Source organism: Lepidochelys kempii, chromosome 6 (assembly GCF_965140285.1).
Source record: "Lepidochelys kempii isolate rLepKem1 chromosome 6, rLepKem1.hap1, whole genome shotgun sequence".
In the NCBI taxonomy this organism is placed as follows: domain Eukaryota; kingdom Metazoa; phylum Chordata; order Testudines; family Cheloniidae; genus Lepidochelys; species Lepidochelys kempii.
Window position 1 is genome coordinate 114,584,168 of NC_136385.1, and position 22,292 is coordinate 114,606,459.

The following is a 22,292-nucleotide window of genomic DNA, read 5'->3' on the forward strand; positions in this document are numbered from 1 at the left end:
AAATGCTGAGGAGTCTCAACTGAAGCAAATGGGAGCTGTGCTTGAATAAAGTGGTATAAGTGCTAAGAACTTTGAAAAATCAGAGCCTGGGCATATCTGTTTGGGTACCCCAAATTAGTGGGCACTTGACAGTTTTGGACTTTATCTCTCGTCTTTAGTTCCTTATCTGTAAAACGAGGCTACCTCCCTACGTCACAGGGGCTATGACAATGAATTTATCTCTAAGTCTGTGAAGCACTCAGTCACTATAGCTATGAGGGTCAAAGAAAAGACCATATGGAAACTAATCAGTATTCAGTGTAGGGTTTGGATGATGTGGTATGAATAAGGAATGGAGTCGAACATTGAATGGTGAGGATAAAAAGAAATACCGAATAGCTACCTATTCAGTGAGCACTGTTTCTCCTATGCAGTATACAAGTCAGAGGTCCTGTGGAAAAATATTATGTGATCATCCAATTAAAGATGGCAGTACAATAGGCAACATGTAATTCTGGCACGTCCTAGAATTTCAATGATTGACTTTACAACTTTAATTTTCTTTAAATATAGCTTTCTCATGGGGGAAAAAATATAACGGGTAGTGTCAGGCAACTTTAATTATGGGGTAGTACTGCCAGTCCCACATATAGTAAGTGTAGGTGTGTGTTTGTCATTTTATTTGGAATGTAATTTTATACTCACTTTTCATTGCCTGTTTTCTATTTAACCTCTCTGTTGTAATTGTATATGAAAAGGGATAAAGAAATAGAAGAAGAATTAGGAATTAAGCAGAAATGAGAATCCATTTGAGAATAAAATAATTAATTTCTTTGGTTTTGAGTTAGCATCAAAATGTTTATTTTAACTCAGCTGTTTATTTCCCCCCTAGGTTTGGCTGAAATGAATTACATGCATGAGCTTCTCACAAGCATGATTCACAAAAGGTAAGTTAAAATGAGTAACACACAGTAAAATATTTTCGTATGTACAGTTCTATTTTAATTTAATTAAATTCCTGTTGAGTATTTTAATATTAATCCTTCAGCTATGTGAGTTGTATTCCCAAAAGGGACCCCTGGGGTAATTATGCCCCTGACTATTGTGAATTACTGTATAGGTATTACAGTGATGCATTTCCTCTAGGTTGCAAGTATATCTGCTCCATTCAAGTGTGACTTTAGAAGAACAGAATAATGTGTTTTTGACTCCAGTTCCTGGTTACAGAAAGGTAAGCAAGTATTGAAACATGGCTTAATTTTTATAAAAGAAGTGGATAGTTTTGGCCATAGGCAACGTTACCTTCTCACGCTAAGATGGTGGAATTATTACTAATATTTGAAATTATTAATATTCATATGGGAAACCACCAAACACTAATTTAAGCATAAATTCCTTTCTTAATTCCAAAGGCCAAATGGAATTTATACGAATGCTCTAGACATGCATAAAAAGCCTAAATAATAAGCAATTCACTACAACCAAACAGTAACAAAAGCATTTGATTGAGATACTTACAGATGGACTAAACCCAGGGGTGCTTAGACCCAAGTTGGTCCGCTCCAAAATGGTCAAGCAGGTATTAGCAATGAACTGCTTTAAGAGTTTACTTTTTATATCCTTCAACAAACAAGTAATGTCCTTGCCAATCATTGACTTGAGCTAAAAAGCAACTTGAGACAATTCACCCTTATTTCTGGTCTTAATCCAGATAATATTTACAGCCTCCTTTCTTCCCAAGGCCTTTCCTTTCTTATCTTCTCCCCCACTCTTTGCTTATCAGCAGAACAGTGGGAAGGTTGGGGATTGTTTCTTTTAAGACAATTTTTCTTTGTCTTGTTACTGCAACTCTTTGTTTTATTAGTTACTTTGAAAACCATGACAGGTTTCAGAGTAACAGCCGTGTTAGTCTGTATTCGCAAAAAGAATAGGAGTACTTGTGGCAACTTAGAGACTAACCAATTTATTTGAGCATGAGCTTTCGTGAGCTACAGCTCACTTGCATGCATCCGATGAAGTGAGCTGTAGCTCACGAAAGCTCATGCTCAAATAAATTGGTTAGTCTCTAAGGTGCCACAAGTACTCCTTTTCTTTTTGAGAACCATGCATCCTTACCACACTACAAGTAATACTAATTCTCATGGTCTTCTTTTATTTGCTGATTGGGGCCTTCTTTACAACACTTACTTAGCCAAATGTAAGTCAACTTTAATTCTTTAATTTTATTCTTCTCCTACAACTGTATAAAGACAATCCAGCTTTTTCAAGTTCGAAACTGATCACTTTTCTGGTAGGTCAGAAAAGCTTTCTTCAGTTAATTTACAGCTGTGGCTGTTATCACTGTCCACAGCTTAAAAAAAAGGACGGGCTATAATAGACTTGATGAAGTTATAATTAAACAAATTATTGTATATTGTTCCTGCAAAGTGAATTGCAGATGTGGATTCCTGCTCCTGGGTGTCGGTAGTTCTCCATGCTGGATCATGCCCTATGTTTGTTAGCGTCTTGATTTCTAGTGCTGTTAGATTATTGAAGTGTTACAGTTAAAAACTTAAAATATATATGTACTATGAAGTTACGACAACCATTTCCAAATATTTTTTTACTATAGCACTTTTTGTTTTATTTTTAAGCACTAGAAAAATAAAATCAAAGTGTTGTGACACCTTTTGTTGTCTAGACACAATACTGAAGAAAATCGCTTTGGAAAATGGCAGAGGGCACAAAACACAAATAGCATATTTCTATTTCATTCACAGTTTTTCCTCCCCACCAAGGAAAGTTATATAAATACATATATTAATATAGATCAGTGAACTTTTCTTTGCATATTTTTTTTCTTTTTGGACTTGAACTAGATTATTCTGTCTACAAATATGGCTGAGAGCTCTGTAACAGTTCCAGATGTAAAATATGGTGAGTATCCTATATTTGAATTAGGAATATGTGTATCCTATATGTACTTCACTTGCATTTCCCTACTTCGGTGCCTCCCATCCCCAATCGAAAAAGGCCTTTATCACTGTCTTTACTGTATAATAACTTTGACCGTGAGAATTCCACCCCCTTCCACTCTCCCAGCAGCAGAGATTCTCTTACAGACTTTCTCTAAAGGTAACAAGAAAAAGAGAGAAAAAATTAAGATTGACCTACTCTGCTGTATGAGAGTTAGGTAGTGATGGTGGTTGTTAAACGTGTCTGACACTTGAAATAGTTTTGCTGCTTGTGGATGTTGTTGTGACAGAGCTAAAAACAATTGGTATGTCTTTAAGGCATAGTAACTTAAGTAACCCTGTTAGAGGAATCTTTGTCCTGTGGAAAAATGCTTACATGTGGTGGATAGCAACATTAGACATGAACCATTTAAGCTATGTGAAGTTACACATTTATGATTGTTGATAGGTGCTCGTGTTGACCTGAAAGTCTCAAAGAGGACTCTCTGTCCCCCATAGATCTGAAAGAAGCATATCTTCATATCACATGTTAGCAGCTCACAGGTATATCTTCACTGTGCTTCAGAGTAGCAGCCGTGTTCGTCTGTATCCGCAAAAAGAAAAGGAGGACTTGTGGCACCTTAGAGACTAACCAATTTATTTGAGCATAAGCTGTTGTGAGCTACTGCTCACTCCTTACCCTTGGACTAGCAGCCAGCCCAGAGTATCCAGACACATTGTGGTAGGGTTGGTAGTAGCTCTGAGGTAGGAAAGGAAATACGTATTCTGATCAGAGCTCGCTCGGTAGATAAAGTATAGCAGACTATTTGGAGAATAACAAAATTTCTGGATTCATACAGACTTGTTATTAACAAAGATCAAAGCCATCTCCTGGCATCCCAAGCTGTCCTTCATCTATGGGGGTAAAGATTGACATAGGCTCCCACAAGGTGTTTCTTTGGATAGCTGAAACCAAGGAAAAGTATAACTGAGTGAGGTGGTTTACAGTTCATTATCTACATAGGTATCTTTCAGTCGGCAAGGACCTTACAGTGCATCCTACTGTCCTTCCGCCATCATCCTACACAGAATGTAAAAGTTACTTGGGCAGTATGTTAGTCCCTTGGTGGATGATTGAGATGGGATAACAAAAGAGGAAGGGGACAAGGAGCCAGTGATATTGGGAAAATGTGTGGGAGCTGATTGATGACTGGAGGCTGTGGGGTAGAGGGTGGAGAGAGGGAGAACTGAAACTGGCTGGGCAAGGAGAATGGGGACAAGGAGTCAGGGCGGGAATGTGACTGGGAGTGGTGGAGGAAGACTGGGACTCGGACAGGGAGCCTTGAGGCAGAGACTAGGACTGGCCAGGCGAGGAGACTGGGACAAGAAGCCTGAGGAGTGGTGACTGGGACTGGGTTGGCAAGATCAATGGGACTGGGACAAGGAACTACAGGTGAGGGAAAGGCAAGACTGGGACAAGGACAGATTTGAGGGGATGGGTATGAAGGAGTGAAGCGTCAGGGGAGGGGATTCCGAAAGGAATAGCCATACGGTTATGTGCCAGGGAGACCACCCTCCCCTTTACAGCCTGGAATGGAACCTAAGATTCCTGAGTCTCACCATTCCTCTGCTGTCATCAAAGATTTGTGAAATCCACTGTCAAAATGTTTAATCTTCCTCTGGTGCTGGTCCACACACAGGATGACAGCCTACTATTGCTATTAGTTACTCCATTAGTTCAAGTAACAGTGATCTGTGCAGTGGATCTAAAGCTACCAGGTCTGCTGATGACCAGTATGGGGTGTCAAAATTCATAGTTCTGTAGATTCTAAGGCCAGAAAGGACCATTGTGATAATATAGTCAGACCTTATGTATAACTCAGGCCATGGAAGTCTCCCCAAAGTAATATGATGCCACATGGTGGAATTTGTTTTTTTCAATTTGCTCTTTTAAAAACCTAGGACCTGATATTTTTCAGAGTACTTAGAATAATATAGCAGTTTACATATTAAAGTTCAACTCCTGTTGATGTACATTGCAGCTGTGAGTCCTCAGCATTTCTACAAATCAGACTCCTGGGTCTCAAGTCAGTCACCAGAAAATGAGGAACACACAGTTTAGCGACCATCTGTGGAAAGTTTGGTTTTGGTGACTTGCTTAGCATCACATAGGAACTCGGTGGAAGAGACAGAAATAGAATCCTGTTCTTCGAGTAGTATGCCTCTGGGTGATCCACTGTGGGTGTATCTGTGCCTCTAATCAAAGATTTTAGGTAGCAGTGTCCATTCAGCCTGCACTTATGCTGTCCTTCCCTCCTGGTCTGCCTCCAGGCTATCTACCGCAGCTCAGTCGAATCCTCCTCAGTTCCTTCTCCACCGCCTTTGGCCTTGAAGGGAGTGAGAGTTGTCCCTTCCTTATCTGCGTCATTAGCATAAGTAGTAGTAGTTTTTGGTTCTTTTGTTCTTCTTAATAGTGAGTGTTTCATTATCCTGTTGGGTTAAAAAAAAAAAAAAAGAAAAAAAGCTTCTGTTTACCTTTTCCATTTTTAGGAAAGCCCTCCCTTTCTTCCCTTGGGGTGTTTAGAAGACATCAGGAGCTGTGGAAGCTCCCTAAAAGTGAGGAGGACACCAGTGCCCGAATCATGGACCTGGCCCTCTGTGCTACCCCTTCCCCTCTGCCCTCACGCCGTCCTTTTCCCTCAAGATCCTACCCCGCCATTTGCTCTTCTCCGCCTCTTCCCCCCATTACTTGCCTTTACATCTAGTAAAAAGTGGTGGGGGCATGGCCCCCTAGACGCCCCCCTGGAAGAAATTCTAACTTCTTTCAGTTTAAAAAAAGGAAGAAGAAGAAAGACGAGAAAACATCTCTTCTGCATTCTTCACTGCTGGAGGGTAATTGTCCCCCCACCCCCCAGGGGCATGTGCAGCTCTCCAGGCTTCAAGAGATGCCTCTCCTGCAAGGAGTCGATTCCAGACACACCCTGTGTCCAGTGCCTGGTGGAGTCCCATATCCCTCAGAAGTGTTCCCGCTACCAGCAGCTAAAGCCGAGGTCTTGTAAAAACTGGAAGCTGAATTTAAAACTCCTCCTAATGAGAAGGCACTTCAGCTGCCATGGGACTCTGCTGACCCCAGATCATCCCCCAGAATCTTCAACTTCAAAGGGGGTAGAGTTGGCAAAAAACCACAGCAGATTTCCCCTATAAAGGCTCAAGGAAAAAGGGCTCCAAGCCCTCAAATCGAGTTGTTGGCCAGCCAGAGGGGTTCTGCAGTGTGATCTGCCACCTTGGTACTGGCAACTCCGAAGCATGGTACCCAGAAGGGGGTCTCCACTGTGAGTTCTGCTGCACCACCTAGAAATATCAGGGGCTCAGGCTCTCAGGCAGCGGTACCACCCCCTAACGAGAGAGACAATTACCATACTGTCTTTAAAAGAGCGGCACCGAGTAAACCTTCAGTACTGTGTGTGACAAAGCTCCCATCTATGGAGCACTCTGTATGTTTACAAACGTTGGTACTGACCGTGTACCACAGACACTCTGCAGCAGCATCGTATGAGCTAACAGTGCTGCAAGAGTTTGGTACTCTAGTGACCTGACAGTTAGGAAAAACTGCAGTCCCCATTACTCTCTACCAGGGCCCTGGTTATGAGCACATCCTGGTCGCTGGAATCACTCTCGATACTAGGCTACGTAACGCACAAACCCTGGTCAGAGCCATCCTTACCCACTGACAAGTCTGACAGTGACCAGGAGGATCTCATTTCCCTGGCCTCTCACCATCACAGCACAAGGGACCTCCTCAGTTCCATCGAGCTGACCCGCAATCATGGTATGGGCCTCCTTGGGGACCTCCCCCCCGATGGCTGTACGGATCCTATTGAAGGTGCTGACTTGCCAATGTACTGGGGGGTGGGGTGGAGTGTGCTCGACTGCTGGCTCTGCCCCAGGCCCTACCCCTTCCTCCAGGCCCCTCCCCTCCCCCAAAGCATCATGCCCTTGCTCCTCCCACTCCCTTCAGAAGCCTCCTGCACACCATGAAACAGCTGATCACAGTGGGCGGGAGGCGCAGGGAGGGAGGGGAGAGGCATCAATTGGTGGGGCCGGTGGTGGGCGGCAAACATTTGGTGGGGGAGCTGAGGGGGGGGGGCTGCTGGTGGGTGCTCAGCACCCACCATTTTTCTCTGTGGGTGCTCCAGCCCCAGAGCACCCATGGACTCAACACCTATGGATCCTGTACTTCGCGGGAATCTGGGGTGTCTCAGAGAGAGTCTGTCAGATGGTCTCCTACAATGTCACTGTCCAGAGCCCCTGAGCCAGGGGTGGAAGAACAGGAGGAAGGGCTCGAAGGGAAAGCTACCCCTCCAGCAAGCTTCTTATTTTCACTGGGCGAGGCTGTGACGCCCCTCCTCCATTACTAGCTGATTTTAAGAACTTTTGGGATCTTACCAAGAGGGTAGTGGATGAGCTGCAAATTCCCCTGCAGAAGGTAACAGATACACATCACAAGCTGGTGGATATTCTCCACACTGCCTTCTCATTATATCTTATATCTTACAAGTGATTTACTTATTTTGTTCACATTGTTAGTGCTGTATTTTTAAAAGAATTTTAGGAGATAAAACAGAAGTATTAGGATAGAATATCCAAATGCAGAAATGGCTGTATGTATATTATCCAGTGCGCACTAAGATTCTGTTGTAATTCAAAGTAAACACTGGAATTCTAGTTTGGAATGCTACTGTAGACATTCAGACTATTCCAAGTGTAATTGTGTATATGTAGAGCTTTAGCCCACTTTCTTTCAATTAATTGCGTTTTTTTTCCATTTAAGATTATCCTTTATGGCTACAGAAAATCAACCAATATTTGTTTTATTGCAGAAATTTGTCCTCAGTGCAATACTTGAATTACTGTGTGTGTTTGTTTGTTTATGTATTTTTGTTTTAAATTGCAGTCATCGATTTCTGTTTGACTAGAACTCTGGTTTGCGATGAAGACACTAATTATCAGAGCCTGAGACTTTGCTGGGCTTCTAAGACTAGTTGTAATCAGAGGAAAGGTAAGGCATCAATAGTCTTATGTTAAGAAGCTTCAGAGAAACTTGTTAGGTATGGCATAGGAGTTTTGCCTTGGCTTTTAGCAGCATTAATATTAAGTGAAAAGGCCATTTCACATAATCTTTGCTCTGTGTGTAGGTCTGTTGTAGCTTTTGGGTTATTTGATTTGTCACTGTTCCAGAATATTCAAATGTGATTTCGTAAATATGTTGATACATACTGCCCTGTACTGTTTTTATTTTTATTTCTTTTCATATGGTAACTTACATAACATCCTAAAACTTGGGAGGATTGCTTATTATACTTTTAGAATAATATAGCTTTAAATGGTACTTGGTTTTAAATGCAGAATTCTGTTTTTTAAAGTGAGGTATTTACTTCTTCCTTAACTCATACACTGTGCTCTCTGAATAAATTTAAAATGACTGCCTTGCTTTTTTTAGCAAAATTTATTTGCATCAGAAGTGTGATCCTATCTATTATTAAAACAGGACACAGAGTTCCTCAAGTTAAATATTGCCAAACTTACTTTAAATGTGTATTTCCATACTGATCCTGGAAAATGAATACATTCTTGAAAATGAAGGCTACAGCATGGATAACATTCAAAATATTCTGCTCAGATGCTACAATAAAGCCCCAGGGCCTTGGATTTATGTGATATAGTTACATGCATTTTGCACTGTCCCTCTGCTTTGCCTGCCAGTCCTGTTCCTGTACACAGGAATGGCAATGAAATGTTCTAGAATGCTGCTCTGCTTGCAAAATAGCAGGCTTGCTGAATGGAAGAACAGTACTCCATGTTCCAGCCAACCAAAACCACAGTTGTAGCTTGGTGTAATTTTCAGCATGACAATCTTGATCCTGTCAGTTCCACATATAATGGAAAAATCAGAAGTTATAGTTGTTAAAAAATCAGAAACTGTAAGTACTGTGTCACCTTTTTTTGTGTTAAATTTTTCACTATTGCTTTTAAGAAGCTTTAGATGGCGTAGGGATTAAAAGTGCCTAAACTAGCACTCCCAGCAGCGGAGCTGCACTAGTACTGGTGGTGGTGCAGTTGTGGAAGAATTCTCAAAAATATGCAGATGTAGACAAGACTTAGATACTTAATTGCAGCCTGCAGAAATAAAATATACAGGGACATTGTCATGTAGTTTAGGCATTACATTTGGGTTTTAGGTCTTACAGTTAACTAAATCAGATATCAATAGGAATGCTTATATTAAATAATAATTAAAAAAGATAACTTTGAACCATTCTCCCTCCCCTCAAGCTTTCAGCAAACCTCTCTGTGAGCATATTGCATGATTGGTAATATACTGGTCAGGAGAAGGTAGCAAGATAAGGATTAGTCCTAGTGCTCCTCTCTGGATCTTGCAGATTTCCAAGAGAAAAGCCATGCTGGCAATTAAAGTTGTTGCAATCACAGCTAATTTATCCTTTATGCTCTAGGAAGTGGAGAATCAGTGGTAGCAAGGCTCACGAGATCCATGTTGCCAGGAGTATGAGGTTTAGATATATCAACAGAGGAGGCCAGCTCCCTGCATGATAGCCTCTGATCTGTTCAAATGTGCTTTTATTTCTCAAATGAGCCATAAACTCCATTTGGCATTTGCAGACCAGATCCTCTATCCCAGTGCAAGGTCAGAACCCTTTTCCTTTCAAAGGGGAAAATGAAATGAAGTTCTAAATTTCTAGCAGAATTTTTTTTCTTACAGGATTTTTTTTTTTTCATGGGAGGATGATCAAATTCTAAGGTGAAATTTTCAGAAGTGCTCAGGTGACTAAGGAGCCTAACTCCCATTTTCAGAAGTGATTTAGGAGCCTAAGTCTCACTGAAATACTTCGTCATTTCCTGTTCTGTGTGTGTATAAATGTGGAAACTTAACATGCTGCATAGGCTTTTTTCAAATGATGTTCACTCTGTTTGTATTATATGAAATCTATGAATTATCAGTGTACTATGTGCTGTACAATAGAGGAAGTGTGCCTAAGAAGTCCCAGCTCCAAAGAGCTTAGACTAAGGTGCTGATCCTGCAGTGAGCTTTGCAGGTTACTCACTGCAGGATCAGGACTTGTGCACATTTTGCCACAAAGTGATATAATATGAAGCCAGATATTCCTATACAAAACAAACAGATGTACTCAGTACCGCTCATACACTTCAGGGGTTAGGTGGGTATTTATAGCAACCATAGTATTTGAGTCTGCCACACACTCTTTAATATATTTATCCTGGCAACACCCTGGTGAGCAGGGAAGCACGTTTTTTCCCATTTTATGGATAGGTGCTGAGGCCAGAGACTAAGTGATTTTCCCATCTTCCACGAGTCTGTGACAGAGCAAGAAATTCAGTCCAAATCTCCCAAGTTTCAGGCTAGCATACTAACCGCTAGTTGTCCTTACTTCCATCTTCCAGATCCTGACTTTGGATCTCATAGGGTTCATTCTGCAGTTGCTGCATAAGATGGGGAAGGGGAATTAGACTTTAGATGGGATTTTCAGTTTGAATTTTCTTATTTGAGTTTTACTCAAGTCTGTTACCTTTGCTACATTGTCTTGTTGTGAAATATTTGGAGTGTGTGTGAATGAATCTTTTTTAATTTTTAGTATAACATGTTTAAGTCTGAGATTGTCAGTTTACAAATCATTGCCAAAGCATGCCTTAATCTGCTGTATTATTTAAAGGCCGTGCTGGACGTGTTTCCAAAGGGTACTGTTATAGGCTTGTACACAAGGACTTCTGGACAAACTATATACCGGAAAATGCAATACCTGAGATGCTGGTAAGAATTATTTTCAAATGTAATTTTTGTAATATGATTTTATCTGTGTTTAGTGATGCAAGTGGTAAGTGTGGCTACATTGTTGTTAAAGATAATGTATAATTATGAAAGTTATTGACATGTTCAGAGAGTGTAAAAATGGTTGATATTTTGGAGTAATTTGACTAATATTTAGTAATATAGAACGAAGCTGGTAAAATAATACTTTCAGGTTACTTCTACTGGAAAAATAGACATAATGTGTTAACCATTTTCTCTTTGTAGAGGAAGACATATCCGGTCAATAAAACTACATTATCTTGAATGGTTTGGTAGCCTGCTAAAAGTAGAATCTATCCGTAACTCTGGGAAATATGGTTCAGTTATCGAATAGACTTATTTGGCGGTCTATATCTAAAATGTGGCTTTTATAAAAGGAAACATTCCATATAGCAAGTTAAGTGAGTTAACTTCTGCCATTTGTGGAAAGATAATATTTACAAATTTATTTTTCCTTTCAGCGTTGCCCATTAGGAAGTACAGTCTTAAAGGTTAAATTGCTTGATATGGGGGAGCCAAGAGCCTTATTGGCAACAGCTCTATCTCCACCCAGTATAGGTGACATTGAGCGCACCATTCTTCAACTTAAAGAGGTAGGCACTGTGACGGGTCTCCTCCCCCCCACCCCGGGGTGCCGCTTGGGACTGAGGTACCACTGAGCACCCTGACCCACCAGCCTGGGCTCCCACTCACCCTGTAATGCTGTGACAAGCTGCAGACATGCTCCCAGTTTCACACTTTCTTCAGCACACAGGTAGGGACACATCCAGCTGTAATAACATGAAAACAGGCTTTCTGACCAGCCTACATGGGAAGGCTATTTAGCTAGGGCACTTACTAGCTTCCAAGGTGTGCACCCCCCTCTGAAGAGTAAACCCCAAATTATACTGTCTTGCACTGCAAGGGAACTGTACAGCACAAGCTTGTGAAATTTGCTCCCCTCCCTCAGTGTGGAGGACAATATGCAACAACTCCTCCCCCCCGCTCCCGGGTTATGATTTCCACACACCGGTTTTAGACCAAGCAAAAATAAACATATTAACTACAAAAGAGAGGTTTTAAGTGATTATAAGGGATTGCAAACTGATCAAAGTAGATTACCTAGCAAATTAAAAAAACACAATCTAAGCTTAATATACTAAAGAAATTGGATATGAGTAGCAAATTCTCACTCTAAATGATGATTTGAGCAGTTCACAGAGATTCTTGAGGGCAAGCCGCACCAGGTATTCCTTTCACAGACTAGAAATCCCTCTAGCCTGGCTTCAGCCCTTCTCCCCCAGTTCAGTCCTTGTTTCTCAGGCATTTCCAGCAGTTTTCTTGGGTGGGGAGTCAGTGAAGAACAAACCTGATGTCACTCCCCTGCCTTCAATAGCTTCTGCATATGGTGGGAACCCTTTGTCTCCAATTTTTTGGTTCCCTGCCTTTCAGTGGAAAAACACTGGTATTCTGTGATGGAGTCCAGTACCAGGTGACTAGGTCACATACCTCTGTAGAGCCATAGCAGCCATGGGTCAGAGACTGTTTTACCATCCTCAGGAAAACTTCCCAGGCAGGCTCTGTGGTGGGAGATAAGCATCTTCTAAGACCTATTGTTTTCCCTGATGGCTCTTCCCAGGCAGCTATCTAGACTGATTGCTTTCTGTCTAGTGGGTGTTCCCCAGATGTAAACACATTTATAACAGATGCATAGACAATATTCCTAACTGCAGATACCAAAATGATACTTGCATACAAATAGGATAATCATGTTCAGTGAATCATAACCTTTTCAGTTATATCTCGTATGACCTATCTTGTATAAAATACATCATAGTTATGCCATAATTATATCATAATATTAGTATGAAGAATGTGGGGTGTAATGCCACAGGCACTTCTCCTAATTGTTTTGCTGAAGCCCAGATAGTCTAAATATACTGTAAATAGTCTGAACTTGTGTCTAATAAGACATTTAAAGAGGTACTGACTCCTCATGGAAAACTGAAAAAAAGCAAAAACAAAAAAAAACTAAACCTATCAGTTTAGAAACACTTTCTTTTCCCCTCATTGGGGGACATCACTCCCCTTTTTAACATAATTTCTGCAACCATCAATTTTAATGTTGCTACAACAGGATTACGGCTTCATTTAGGAGTAGGCACAGATGACTATTTGGGAAATAATCCTGTTTGTAGACAAGCATCCTTAGTAAGAAAGTATGAAAGAAATAGTAACGAAGCCATGTGCTGTAAGAATTGTTTATAAATAAAAGCCAAAGTTCTGTCCACCTCTTCCATTCTCGGAGAATGGTTCTGATATTGCGCAACTCTGCACAGAGTTTGTGCTTGCTGATTGTAAACACTGTGGGAGCATTAGTGACATTAAACATATCCTCCTTTCCCCCAAATGTAGGAGTAACAGTTTAAAAGTAGTGTAGTTCATTGGCATCTTCAATCTCTACCACACACGTTTTAGCTGCAAAAAAGTGGGCTTTTTAAATTTTGGTTTAAGCTTCCCAACCTTTTTTCTCCGCCAAGCACCTATAGTGGTTTCTGCTACTAATTTCAATTCTTGTTCTAGGCCAGATTTTTTTTTTTTTTTTGATGCAAAGGTCTTTGATGTCGGGAAAGTTGAGTCGTGCTATTAACCATATGATTAATTTTTATAAAGATGGGAGCACTTGCAATTAGTGCACTTCCTGAAGAAGAAAATCCTTATGATGGTGAGCTAACCTTCTTAGGAAGAGTATTGGCACAATTGCCTGTGGACCAGCAGCTCGGAAAGCTAATAGTTCTTGGCCATGTCTTTGGATGTTTAGAAGAATGCCTTATTATAGGTAGGTGAGGGAACAAAAAACATTTAAGAACCATCATCATAAAACTACATCCGGATGTGTTGCAGCTCTTGATTTCCATCTATTTTTGTTACAGCTGCAGCACTTTCTTTGAAGAACTTTTTTGCAATGCCTTTCAGGCAGCATCTTGATGGATACAGGTATTTTATTTTCAAGATATTTAACTTCTTGTTTTTAAAACAAATACCTAGCCAGCCATGCTGCTTCTCCAGGGAGTCTTGGGATTTTGTCTTCTAGACTTTGCGGAGAGGGTGCCGGGAGTTTGATCTCTTCTTGTCGATCACAATGCTGAGAACATATTACTTTGCCTTTCTACTATAAGAATAAAGCTAGCCTGTACAGAAAACCAAGCTTTTTCAGGACCAGACTGAAACACTGGAATGGACTTCCATGTGAACTAAATTCCACCCCTCCGCTCTAAATGCAAGCCACACTTTATCCTATGCCTTCTCTAAGATAAATACATAGCTGTGTGCACATTCTTAAAAAAAAAAAAAAAACCTACTAAAACACTATACTACACACAGTTCATCCCGTGGGGTGACAATATGAGAGAGAACAAGCCACATGTGACAGTTGCTTAATGCACTGTTGGAGGGCACTGAGATACTACTGTGATGAGGGCAATATAAGAACCTTGCAGAATAGCCTTAAACTTATTCATTGTTTATCTTGTGATACCTTTCTGTTTGCATTCCCAGGAGCAAAATGAATTTTTCTGGAAATAGTAAGAGTGACTGCATTGCACTTGTGGATGCATTTAAGGTAATCATGTTTTCTAGTATTCTAATGAAAGGGCTGATCTTCCAATGAAATTTAGCAAACATAAAGATGTATTTACTTAGCCTTGTAGAAGCTCTACAGTGTTAACAGGGCTAATAATAGCTGCTTAAAATATAATCTGTACAATGTTAGTTTGAGCTACTTATTTCATTGTTAATATCCTCGTTAGATGGTTTCCAAAAGAAGTTTCTATCATAAGCCTTGTTTCTTCTTCAAGTATGTGTTAGTGTGGAACCCGCTGTAGGTGCACACTTGGCTCATGCACGTAACAGTGGCTTTTGAATAGCAGTTTCTGGTGGCACACCCTGTGATCCATCGTGCTCCCATGGGAGGGTATAAAAGGACAAATGACCCTCCCCCAGCTCGTTCTTACTGCCTGCGGCAGCAAGATGGAACTCAGTGAATATCCAATCCACTACTCTTTTCAGAGCTTCAAAACTCTGGGTTTTTTTTTTCACAGATCTTCTAAGAACTTCTTTTCCTCTTTGCAAATCCCAGAATTGTACATTTTAAAAAAAGAAAAGTATTTGGTACCCCTCCAATAACTAGGTGAGGTGCTTAGTGTAGTGGCATGGCGGACTCTAAACCATGAGGATTCAAACTCTGCCTTGTTACAGCTCCATGCTGTGGACTATCAGGTCCTGTTCACAAAGTATAACTTCCTCACTTAAGAAAGTCACCCGCTTCCTGTCCAGAATCCCACAGGAGAATAGGGAGGAACTAAAAGATACCATAAGAGGCCCAGATGGCCATGAAAATAGCATTTATGAGTGGCTATGGATGTGTCTGACATGGCCATGAGGTCAGTAGCCATGACTGTGATTGTTAGAAGGTCCTCATAGCTGCTAGCATCCTGAAAGAGGTGCAATCCACCCTAGAGGACCTGCCCTTTGAATGGATAGAGCTCTTTAGCAATAGAACTGATGAAGTGTTCCATTTGCTTAGTGACTCAAGGACTACATGGCAATCTGTGGGGATCTACAGACTGAATCCTCATCTAAAGTTTGTGATACAGCAGGGCCAGGGAGCAATGGGAGAGTGGTAGAGGGGAGCTATATAAGCCCTAGGCTATTTAAGGTGTGATTCCCTGTAGACTGGGGGAGGTTAATACAGGTAAATTTGAGCACCTGTAGCCAATTAAGGTCCTGTCAGGAACCTAATTAAAAAACCCTGCTTCAGGTGGACAGGGGGAGCAAGGAAAAAGAGAGGACTGGAGTTGAGATTTGTGTGGCTGAGAATTGAAAGACCAGAGAAGTGGAGGAAGGGAGATCCTGTCCCAACAGAACAGGGAGACTCCCTCCCCCAGTGTCAAGGACCGAGGGTAACCCTACCCAAAGGGGAAGAGAGTAAGAAACCCACAGCGTTTGAGAGTGGCGGGGGCTCAGAGTGAGAAGCAAACTCAGATCCTTTCCCCACTTCCCTCTTCAACCACCTTCCCGGGCCACTAATGGGGCCCTCAGCACCCCAAGAGCAGGGGCAAGGGATGGCGTCCTAGCCTCCCACCACCAAGAAAAGTGCAGAACCCGCCATACCAACAAAGTCCACTTTGTCACAAATACCAACCCCAGCAAAAGTAGAGGACACTCTCCTACTCACAGGATCAAAAGCCTGTGTACAGACTGAGAAAACAACTCCGGTACTCCAGGGGATGGCGGTCACAACTGCCATACTCTCAGAGGCAGTAGGTTTGATGGGGGTGTTGGTTGCCACATGAATGGCAGTCCAGATCCTGTTACCACATTTGCCTTTCCCCTTTTGAGTAGGCTTGGTCTACTATCATAGCTGACAAATGGGTGCTAGGCATCATCGCCCAAGGCTATCTCATCTGTATCCACTCCTTACGCTTTACCCACCCTTCTTCCCCATCCCTCTTCAGGGTTCACCCAGCTAGGCCTGTTGGTGAACGCCGTGAAAAATAGTCTCTTATCCAATCACACAAGATTGAGTTCATAGGGGCCGTGATAGATTCCAGGTCGGTCAGAGCATAGCCTCAGGATGGGTTCCTGTTGTTGAAGTCACCGTTACTAGAGAGAAAATCAAACCCAACTACAATAGTGTGGACTTGCCTTAGGTTGCTCGGCCATAGGTTAGTGTTCACATATATGGTGCTGGTTGACAGATTTCACCTGCTTGCCCTACAACTTTGGCTTAGATCTGTTTGTTCTCCAGCAAGATAGCAAATGAACAGAGGTCTTAGTGCCACCTCATGTCATAATGGAACTGAGGTGGTGACACTGGCCAAAGAGCTGATGCATAAATGGGTATCTCAAGTAGGGGGAGAGAGTTTATTTTACCTCTGGATTTGACACTGGTGCAACTGCAGCGGGAATACTGTGTCCAGTTCTAGAACCCAAAATATTCAAGGAGGATGATGTTAAGGGTTTGTAGAAGAGACACAAGAATGATTAAAGGATTAGAAAAGATGCCTTAGTAATAGACTCAAGAGCACAATCTGTTTAGTTGAACAAAAAGGAGGTTAAGGGATGATTTGATTATAGTCTATAAGTACCTACACGGGGAACGAATATTTAATAATGGGCTCTTCAGTGAAGCAGAGAAAGGTGTAACACAGTTCAGATGGCTGGAAGTCAAAGCTAGACAAATTCATAATGGAAATAAGGTGCAAATTTTTAACGATGAGAGTACTTAATCATTGAAATAATTCATCAAGGGTTGGTGGATTCTCCATCACTAGGAATTTTTAAATCAAGATTGGATGTTTTCCTAAAAGATATGCTCAATCTTCTAGGGATTATTTTGGGGAAATTCTCTGGCTTGTGTGATCAGGAAATTAGACTAGATGATCACAATTGTCTCTTCTGACCTTAGAATCTATTATTATATGTGGTAGCTAGTATCATTCCTTGTATGTTCTTGGGTTCTGTTCTTACTTTCTCTCCCCAACAATGGCGTTAATCCTGGATGTGTCAGGGACAGCCTAGGGAGCCCAGCTGAACCACCTACAGATACAAGGGACCTCTAACTCAGAAGGGACTTCACATAAATGTCTTGGAACAGAAAGTCATCAGGCTAGCCTGTGTGGCATTCTTACCTGTTCTACAGAATTCCACAGTGCAGATGCAGGCAGCCAGTGAATCCAATAAGTACTACATATATAAGCAAAAAGGCACCCACTGATCACCACTCTCCATCAAGCTCTGGACGTGGTGCCAACAATACAAGATAACCCTCCTGGCTCTTCATCTTGTGGGAGTCAGCAACAACCTGGCAGACTTCCTGAGCAGACAATCCATTATCAGTCACAAGTGGTTGCTGTAGAGGTCTGTCATAGAACTAATATTCCATCATTTTGAGGGCGCATGTCCCACTGGTAGACCTGTTTGCTACCAAGGATAACCTGAAATGTCAGAACTTTTGCCCCAGAGGGGATGTGAGCACAGGATCATTACCAGACCTCCTCCTTCTGCAGTGGAATTAAGCCCAAGTATATGGCTTCTCACCAAGTCCCCCTTCCCTATGGTGGTGTCCAAAATCACAAGACAGAGCCATGATCATCCTCATAGCTCCCTGTTGTCCAAGTCCAATTTTGGCTGGCAAACCTGCTACAGATGTTCATTCAACCACATTTCCAGGTCCTAGACTGCCTAGATCTGATTTCACACTACAACTGCCAGATACTCCATCCAGACCCAAGGTCACTGAATCTGACAGGATGGCTGTTTGGTTAAATACCAGCATGGACCAAGACTGCTCCCTGCAGGTCCAAGAGATCCTGATACAGAGCAAGAAGATGTCTACCAGAAAGACTTAATCCTCAAAATGAAAGAGGTTCTTAGTTTGGGCAGCTCAGTACAGCCAGAGCCCTTGATACCAAAGATCCTTGACTACTGGTTGGATTTCAAATACTCTGGCCTTTTGTTCCACTCCATTAACGTCTGCCTTGCAACAATCTCTGTTTGCCATCCACCTGTGCTGTCATGCTTGGTCTTCTCCCGCCTGATGGTAAAAATGTTCTCAAGGGCTTACTGTATACTTATCCACCAGTCAGAGAGCTGCCTACTGCGTGGGACCTCAGTATCATTCTCCTGAGGCTCACTGAGCCTCCCTTTAGAACTTCTTTTGGAATGCTCCTTACATCATCTCATCCTGAAGACAGTCCTTCTAGTTGCCATCACTTTGGCTGGGAGATAGTGAGCTTCAAGCACTTAAGGCTGAATCTCTCTCTGACATTCCATATGAGCAAAGTGGTGCTGAAACCTCACTCTTAAATTCATTCCCAAGATGGTCTGAGTTCTATGAGAATCATTCAGTCTCCCTGTCTTCTTTCCTGAATCCCCATTCTATACCAGAAGAGAAGAAATTGCATTTTGCATGTTTCCAGAGCCTTGCTTTATTAGATTGATAGAGCAAAACCGTTCAGACTATCTTCCCCAATAGATACTACTAATCAGATGACTTCAATCTCGTGTGCGAGGCGCATGCATTTCTACAGTGGGATCCACACAGACAGCTTCTTGAAGAACCACAGTTACTATATGGTAAATAACTGTTCTTTTCATTGTCTTGAACTTCCTAATATTCTTTTGAGCTTAATTTTCCATAGTTGTCACGCCAAATGATTATTTTAAGAACAAAAGAATGGCCATACTTGGTCAGATCAGTGGTCCATCTAGCCCAATATCCTGTTTTCCAACAGTGGCCAAAGCCAGATGCTTCAGAGGGAATGAACAAACAGGGCAGTTATCAAGTGGTCCATCCCCTGTCGTTCAGTGTCAACATCTGGCAGTCAGATTTAGGGATACCCAGAGCATGTGCTATTCTAATGGTTTCAGTACGCTCGGGTGGTCTCAGGAATTCCCCAAGCACGTGGCATCCCCATCCGATAAGTGATTGACACACACAGTTCAAACACACAATGCATTTTATTAACACACAAATCCCTACTGCAGTAAGCTAAAAGCACCTCAAATTGCAATTTCATACAGTCCACGGTGATGCTGAATGAGCAGTGTCCCGGTTCTGATGATCAGTCATTTCGAGGTCATTGGATGTTGTCTTCTCTCGTCTCATCTCGTCTCTTTCCTCTTATGCTTTTGGCTTATTTTATACTCTGAATTTGACAGCACACCAGTATTGTGGTTAAGCCCTTGCTGCTGCACTCAGTGTCATAGAATCTTGGCCCTGGTCTACAGGGGAGAGAGGGTGGATCGATCTAAGTTACACAATTTCAGCTACGTGAATAACATAGCTGAAGTCGACATACTTAGATCGACTTACCTTGGTGTCTCCTCCACGGTGAGTCAACTGCTGCTGCTCCCTCATTGACTCTGCCTGTGCCTCTCATGGCACTGGAGTACAGGAGTCGACGGGAGAGTGCTTGGTGATCAATTTATTACGTCTAGACTAGATGCGATAAATTGTTCCCCGCTGAATCGATCACTGCCGATCCGGCAGGTAGTGAAGACATTGTAGAAGGGTAGGACTGGAAGGGACCTTGAGAGGCCTTCTAGTCCAGTCTCCTCCATTCAAGGCAGGACTAAGTATTATTTAGACTATCTCTGACAGGTGATTGGAGATTTTTTTAAGAGCAAGTTAGACAATGACAGAGATTCCACAACCTCCCTAGACAATTTATTCCAGTGCTTAACTATTCTGACAGGAAGTTTTTCTTAATGTCCAGCCTAAACCACCCATTGCTTCTTGAACTATCTTCAGAGGTTAGAGGACAATTTTTCTCCATTTTCCTTGTAACAACATTTTATGTACTTGAAAACTGTTATGTCCCCTCTGTCTTATCTTCTCCAGACTAAACAAACACAGTGTTTTCAATCTTCTCTCACAGGTCATGTTTTCTAGACCTTTAATAATTTTTGTTGCTCTTCTCTGGACTTTCTCCAATTTGTCCATAACTTTCCTGAAATGTGGTGCTCAGAACTGGATACAGTACTCCAGTTGAGGCCTAATCAGTGCGGAGTAGAGCGGAAGAATTCCTTCTTGTGTCTTGATTACAACACTCCTGCTAATGACAGGTTTCAGAGTAACAGTCATATTAGTCTGTATTTGCAAAAAGAAAAGGAGTACTTGTGGCACCTTAGAGACTAACCAATTTATTTGAGCATAAGCTTTCGTGAGCTACAGCTCACTTCATCGGACGCAAACTGTGGAAACTGCAGAAGACATTATATACACAGAGACCATGAAACAATACCTCCTCCCACCCCACTCTCCTGCTGGTAATAGCTTATCTAAAGTGATCAAGCTTATGCTCTAATAAATTGGTTAGTCTCTAAGGTGCCACAAGTACTCCTTTTCTTCTTTCTGTGTATATAATGTCTTCTGCAGTTTCCACAGTATGCGTCCGATGAAGTGAGCTGTAGCTCACGAAAGCTTATGCTCAAATAAATTGGTTAGTCTCTAAGGTGCTACAAGTACTCTTTTTCTTTTTACTCCTGCTAATACATCCCAGAATGATATTTGCTTTTGTTTGCAACAGTGTTATGCTGTTGACTCATATTTAGCTTGTGATCCACTATGACCCCCAGATTATTTTCGACAGTACTCTTTCCTAGGCAGTCATTTCCCGTTTTGTATATGTGCAACTGTTTGTTCCTTCCTAAGTGGAGTACTTTGGATTTGTCCTTATTGAATTTCATCCTATTTACTTCAGACCATTTCTCCAGTTCGTCCAGATCATTTTGAATTATATTCCTATCCACCAAAACACTTGCAACCCCTTGCAACTTGGTATTGTCCACAAACTTTGTAAGTGTACTCTGTATGCCAATATCTAAATCATTGATGAAGATATTGAACAGAACCAGACCCAGGACCAGTCCCTACAGGACCCCACTTGATATGCCCTTCCAGCTTGACTGTTGAATCGCTGCTGTCGTGACATGCCACCTACATTCATTTGTTGTGATAGGCAATGCAATATGTTCTTGAGAACTAAAAAAGCTATTCATTATTTTAGGCATGGCAAGCCTGCAGACGAAGAGGAGAACTGAGGCATCCCAAGGTTAGTTAATGTTTTTTCCATCTACGGTAGAAGACTGGCACTGAAGGGTTGTATTTTCAGCACAGGAAGGAAGCCTCAAAGTAGTCTGTACATTAATCTTCAGCTTCACGTACTTGTAAATGGGAAGTAAAGGCTGAGTAATTTGTCAGTAGTTAGAGGGTACAATGTTCATTCAGAAACATGAATAGTGAGTTGCATTATATTTCACTATAAACTTTCAGTCTGTGTTGCAAATGATCCTGACTTTGCTCCCAATCCAGCATTAATAGGCTGTGCCTCTCTCTTAGCTGGTATCAGAGATGGTCCTGATTCATGACTCTAGGGCTTGATCATGCTGTGTCTGGTGGTGTAAATGTAGTGACTGTCCACAGTCAGCAGGTTTTGCATCCGCCATAGTAGTAGTATATAGCCCACTTTTTGACTCCTGTCTTGATTCTCTCCCCTCCCCCCCTGCCCCTTTTTCCCATTTGGTCATCCTTTTCAGTTGTGCTCCTTTCTCTACCATAATGAAAGTACAGAGTAAAATGCACATTCCAAGTGGAAGAAATACACCATGTTTAGGAAGCTTTTTTTCAGTAATGCTGGTGAGCTCTGCCAAAACTGCTCCCAGCCCATGGACAGCCATGTTGCATTGAAAGGAGCTCCAAGTTCATCAAACATACTTGGCCTCTCCCGCACCTCAGATAAGCTGCCGTTCCACCATCAGGGTACCTAACAAAGCAAGACACCTAGAATCAGGTGTGTGTCATGAGCTCCCTTCCAAAATCGAATGGGACAAGCTCCCTAAAGACAAGAAATCCAGCACCCCCCCACTCACCTTCTTAAAAAACCCTGGGGAATCCTCCTAGCCCAGTGGTTCTCAAACTTTTTTTTTTTCGCGGACCACTTGAACATTGC

At 41.9% G+C, this 22,292-nt stretch overlaps 1 protein-coding gene across 1 annotated transcript in view; it reads left to right on the forward strand.

The window, feature by feature from the left end:
- TDRD9 (tudor domain containing 9) overlaps window positions 1-22,292 on the forward strand; it is a 150,905-nt gene that overhangs the window by 81,049 nt on the left and 47,564 nt on the right. Inside the window, exons 10-19 of the mRNA XM_073349793.1 lie at window positions 872-926; window positions 1,126-1,210; window positions 2,838-2,895; window positions 7,867-7,971; window positions 10,661-10,758; window positions 11,259-11,390; window positions 13,450-13,615; window positions 13,710-13,773; window positions 14,335-14,398; window positions 21,351-21,395. Coding sequence (XP_073205894.1) covers window positions 872-926; window positions 1,126-1,210; window positions 2,838-2,895; window positions 7,867-7,971; window positions 10,661-10,758; window positions 11,259-11,390; window positions 13,450-13,615; window positions 13,710-13,773; window positions 14,335-14,398; window positions 21,351-21,395 — 872 coding nt within the window. The remainder of the gene's footprint in view (window positions 1-871; window positions 927-1,125; window positions 1,211-2,837; window positions 2,896-7,866; window positions 7,972-10,660; window positions 10,759-11,258; window positions 11,391-13,449; window positions 13,616-13,709; window positions 13,774-14,334; window positions 14,399-21,350; window positions 21,396-22,292) is intronic.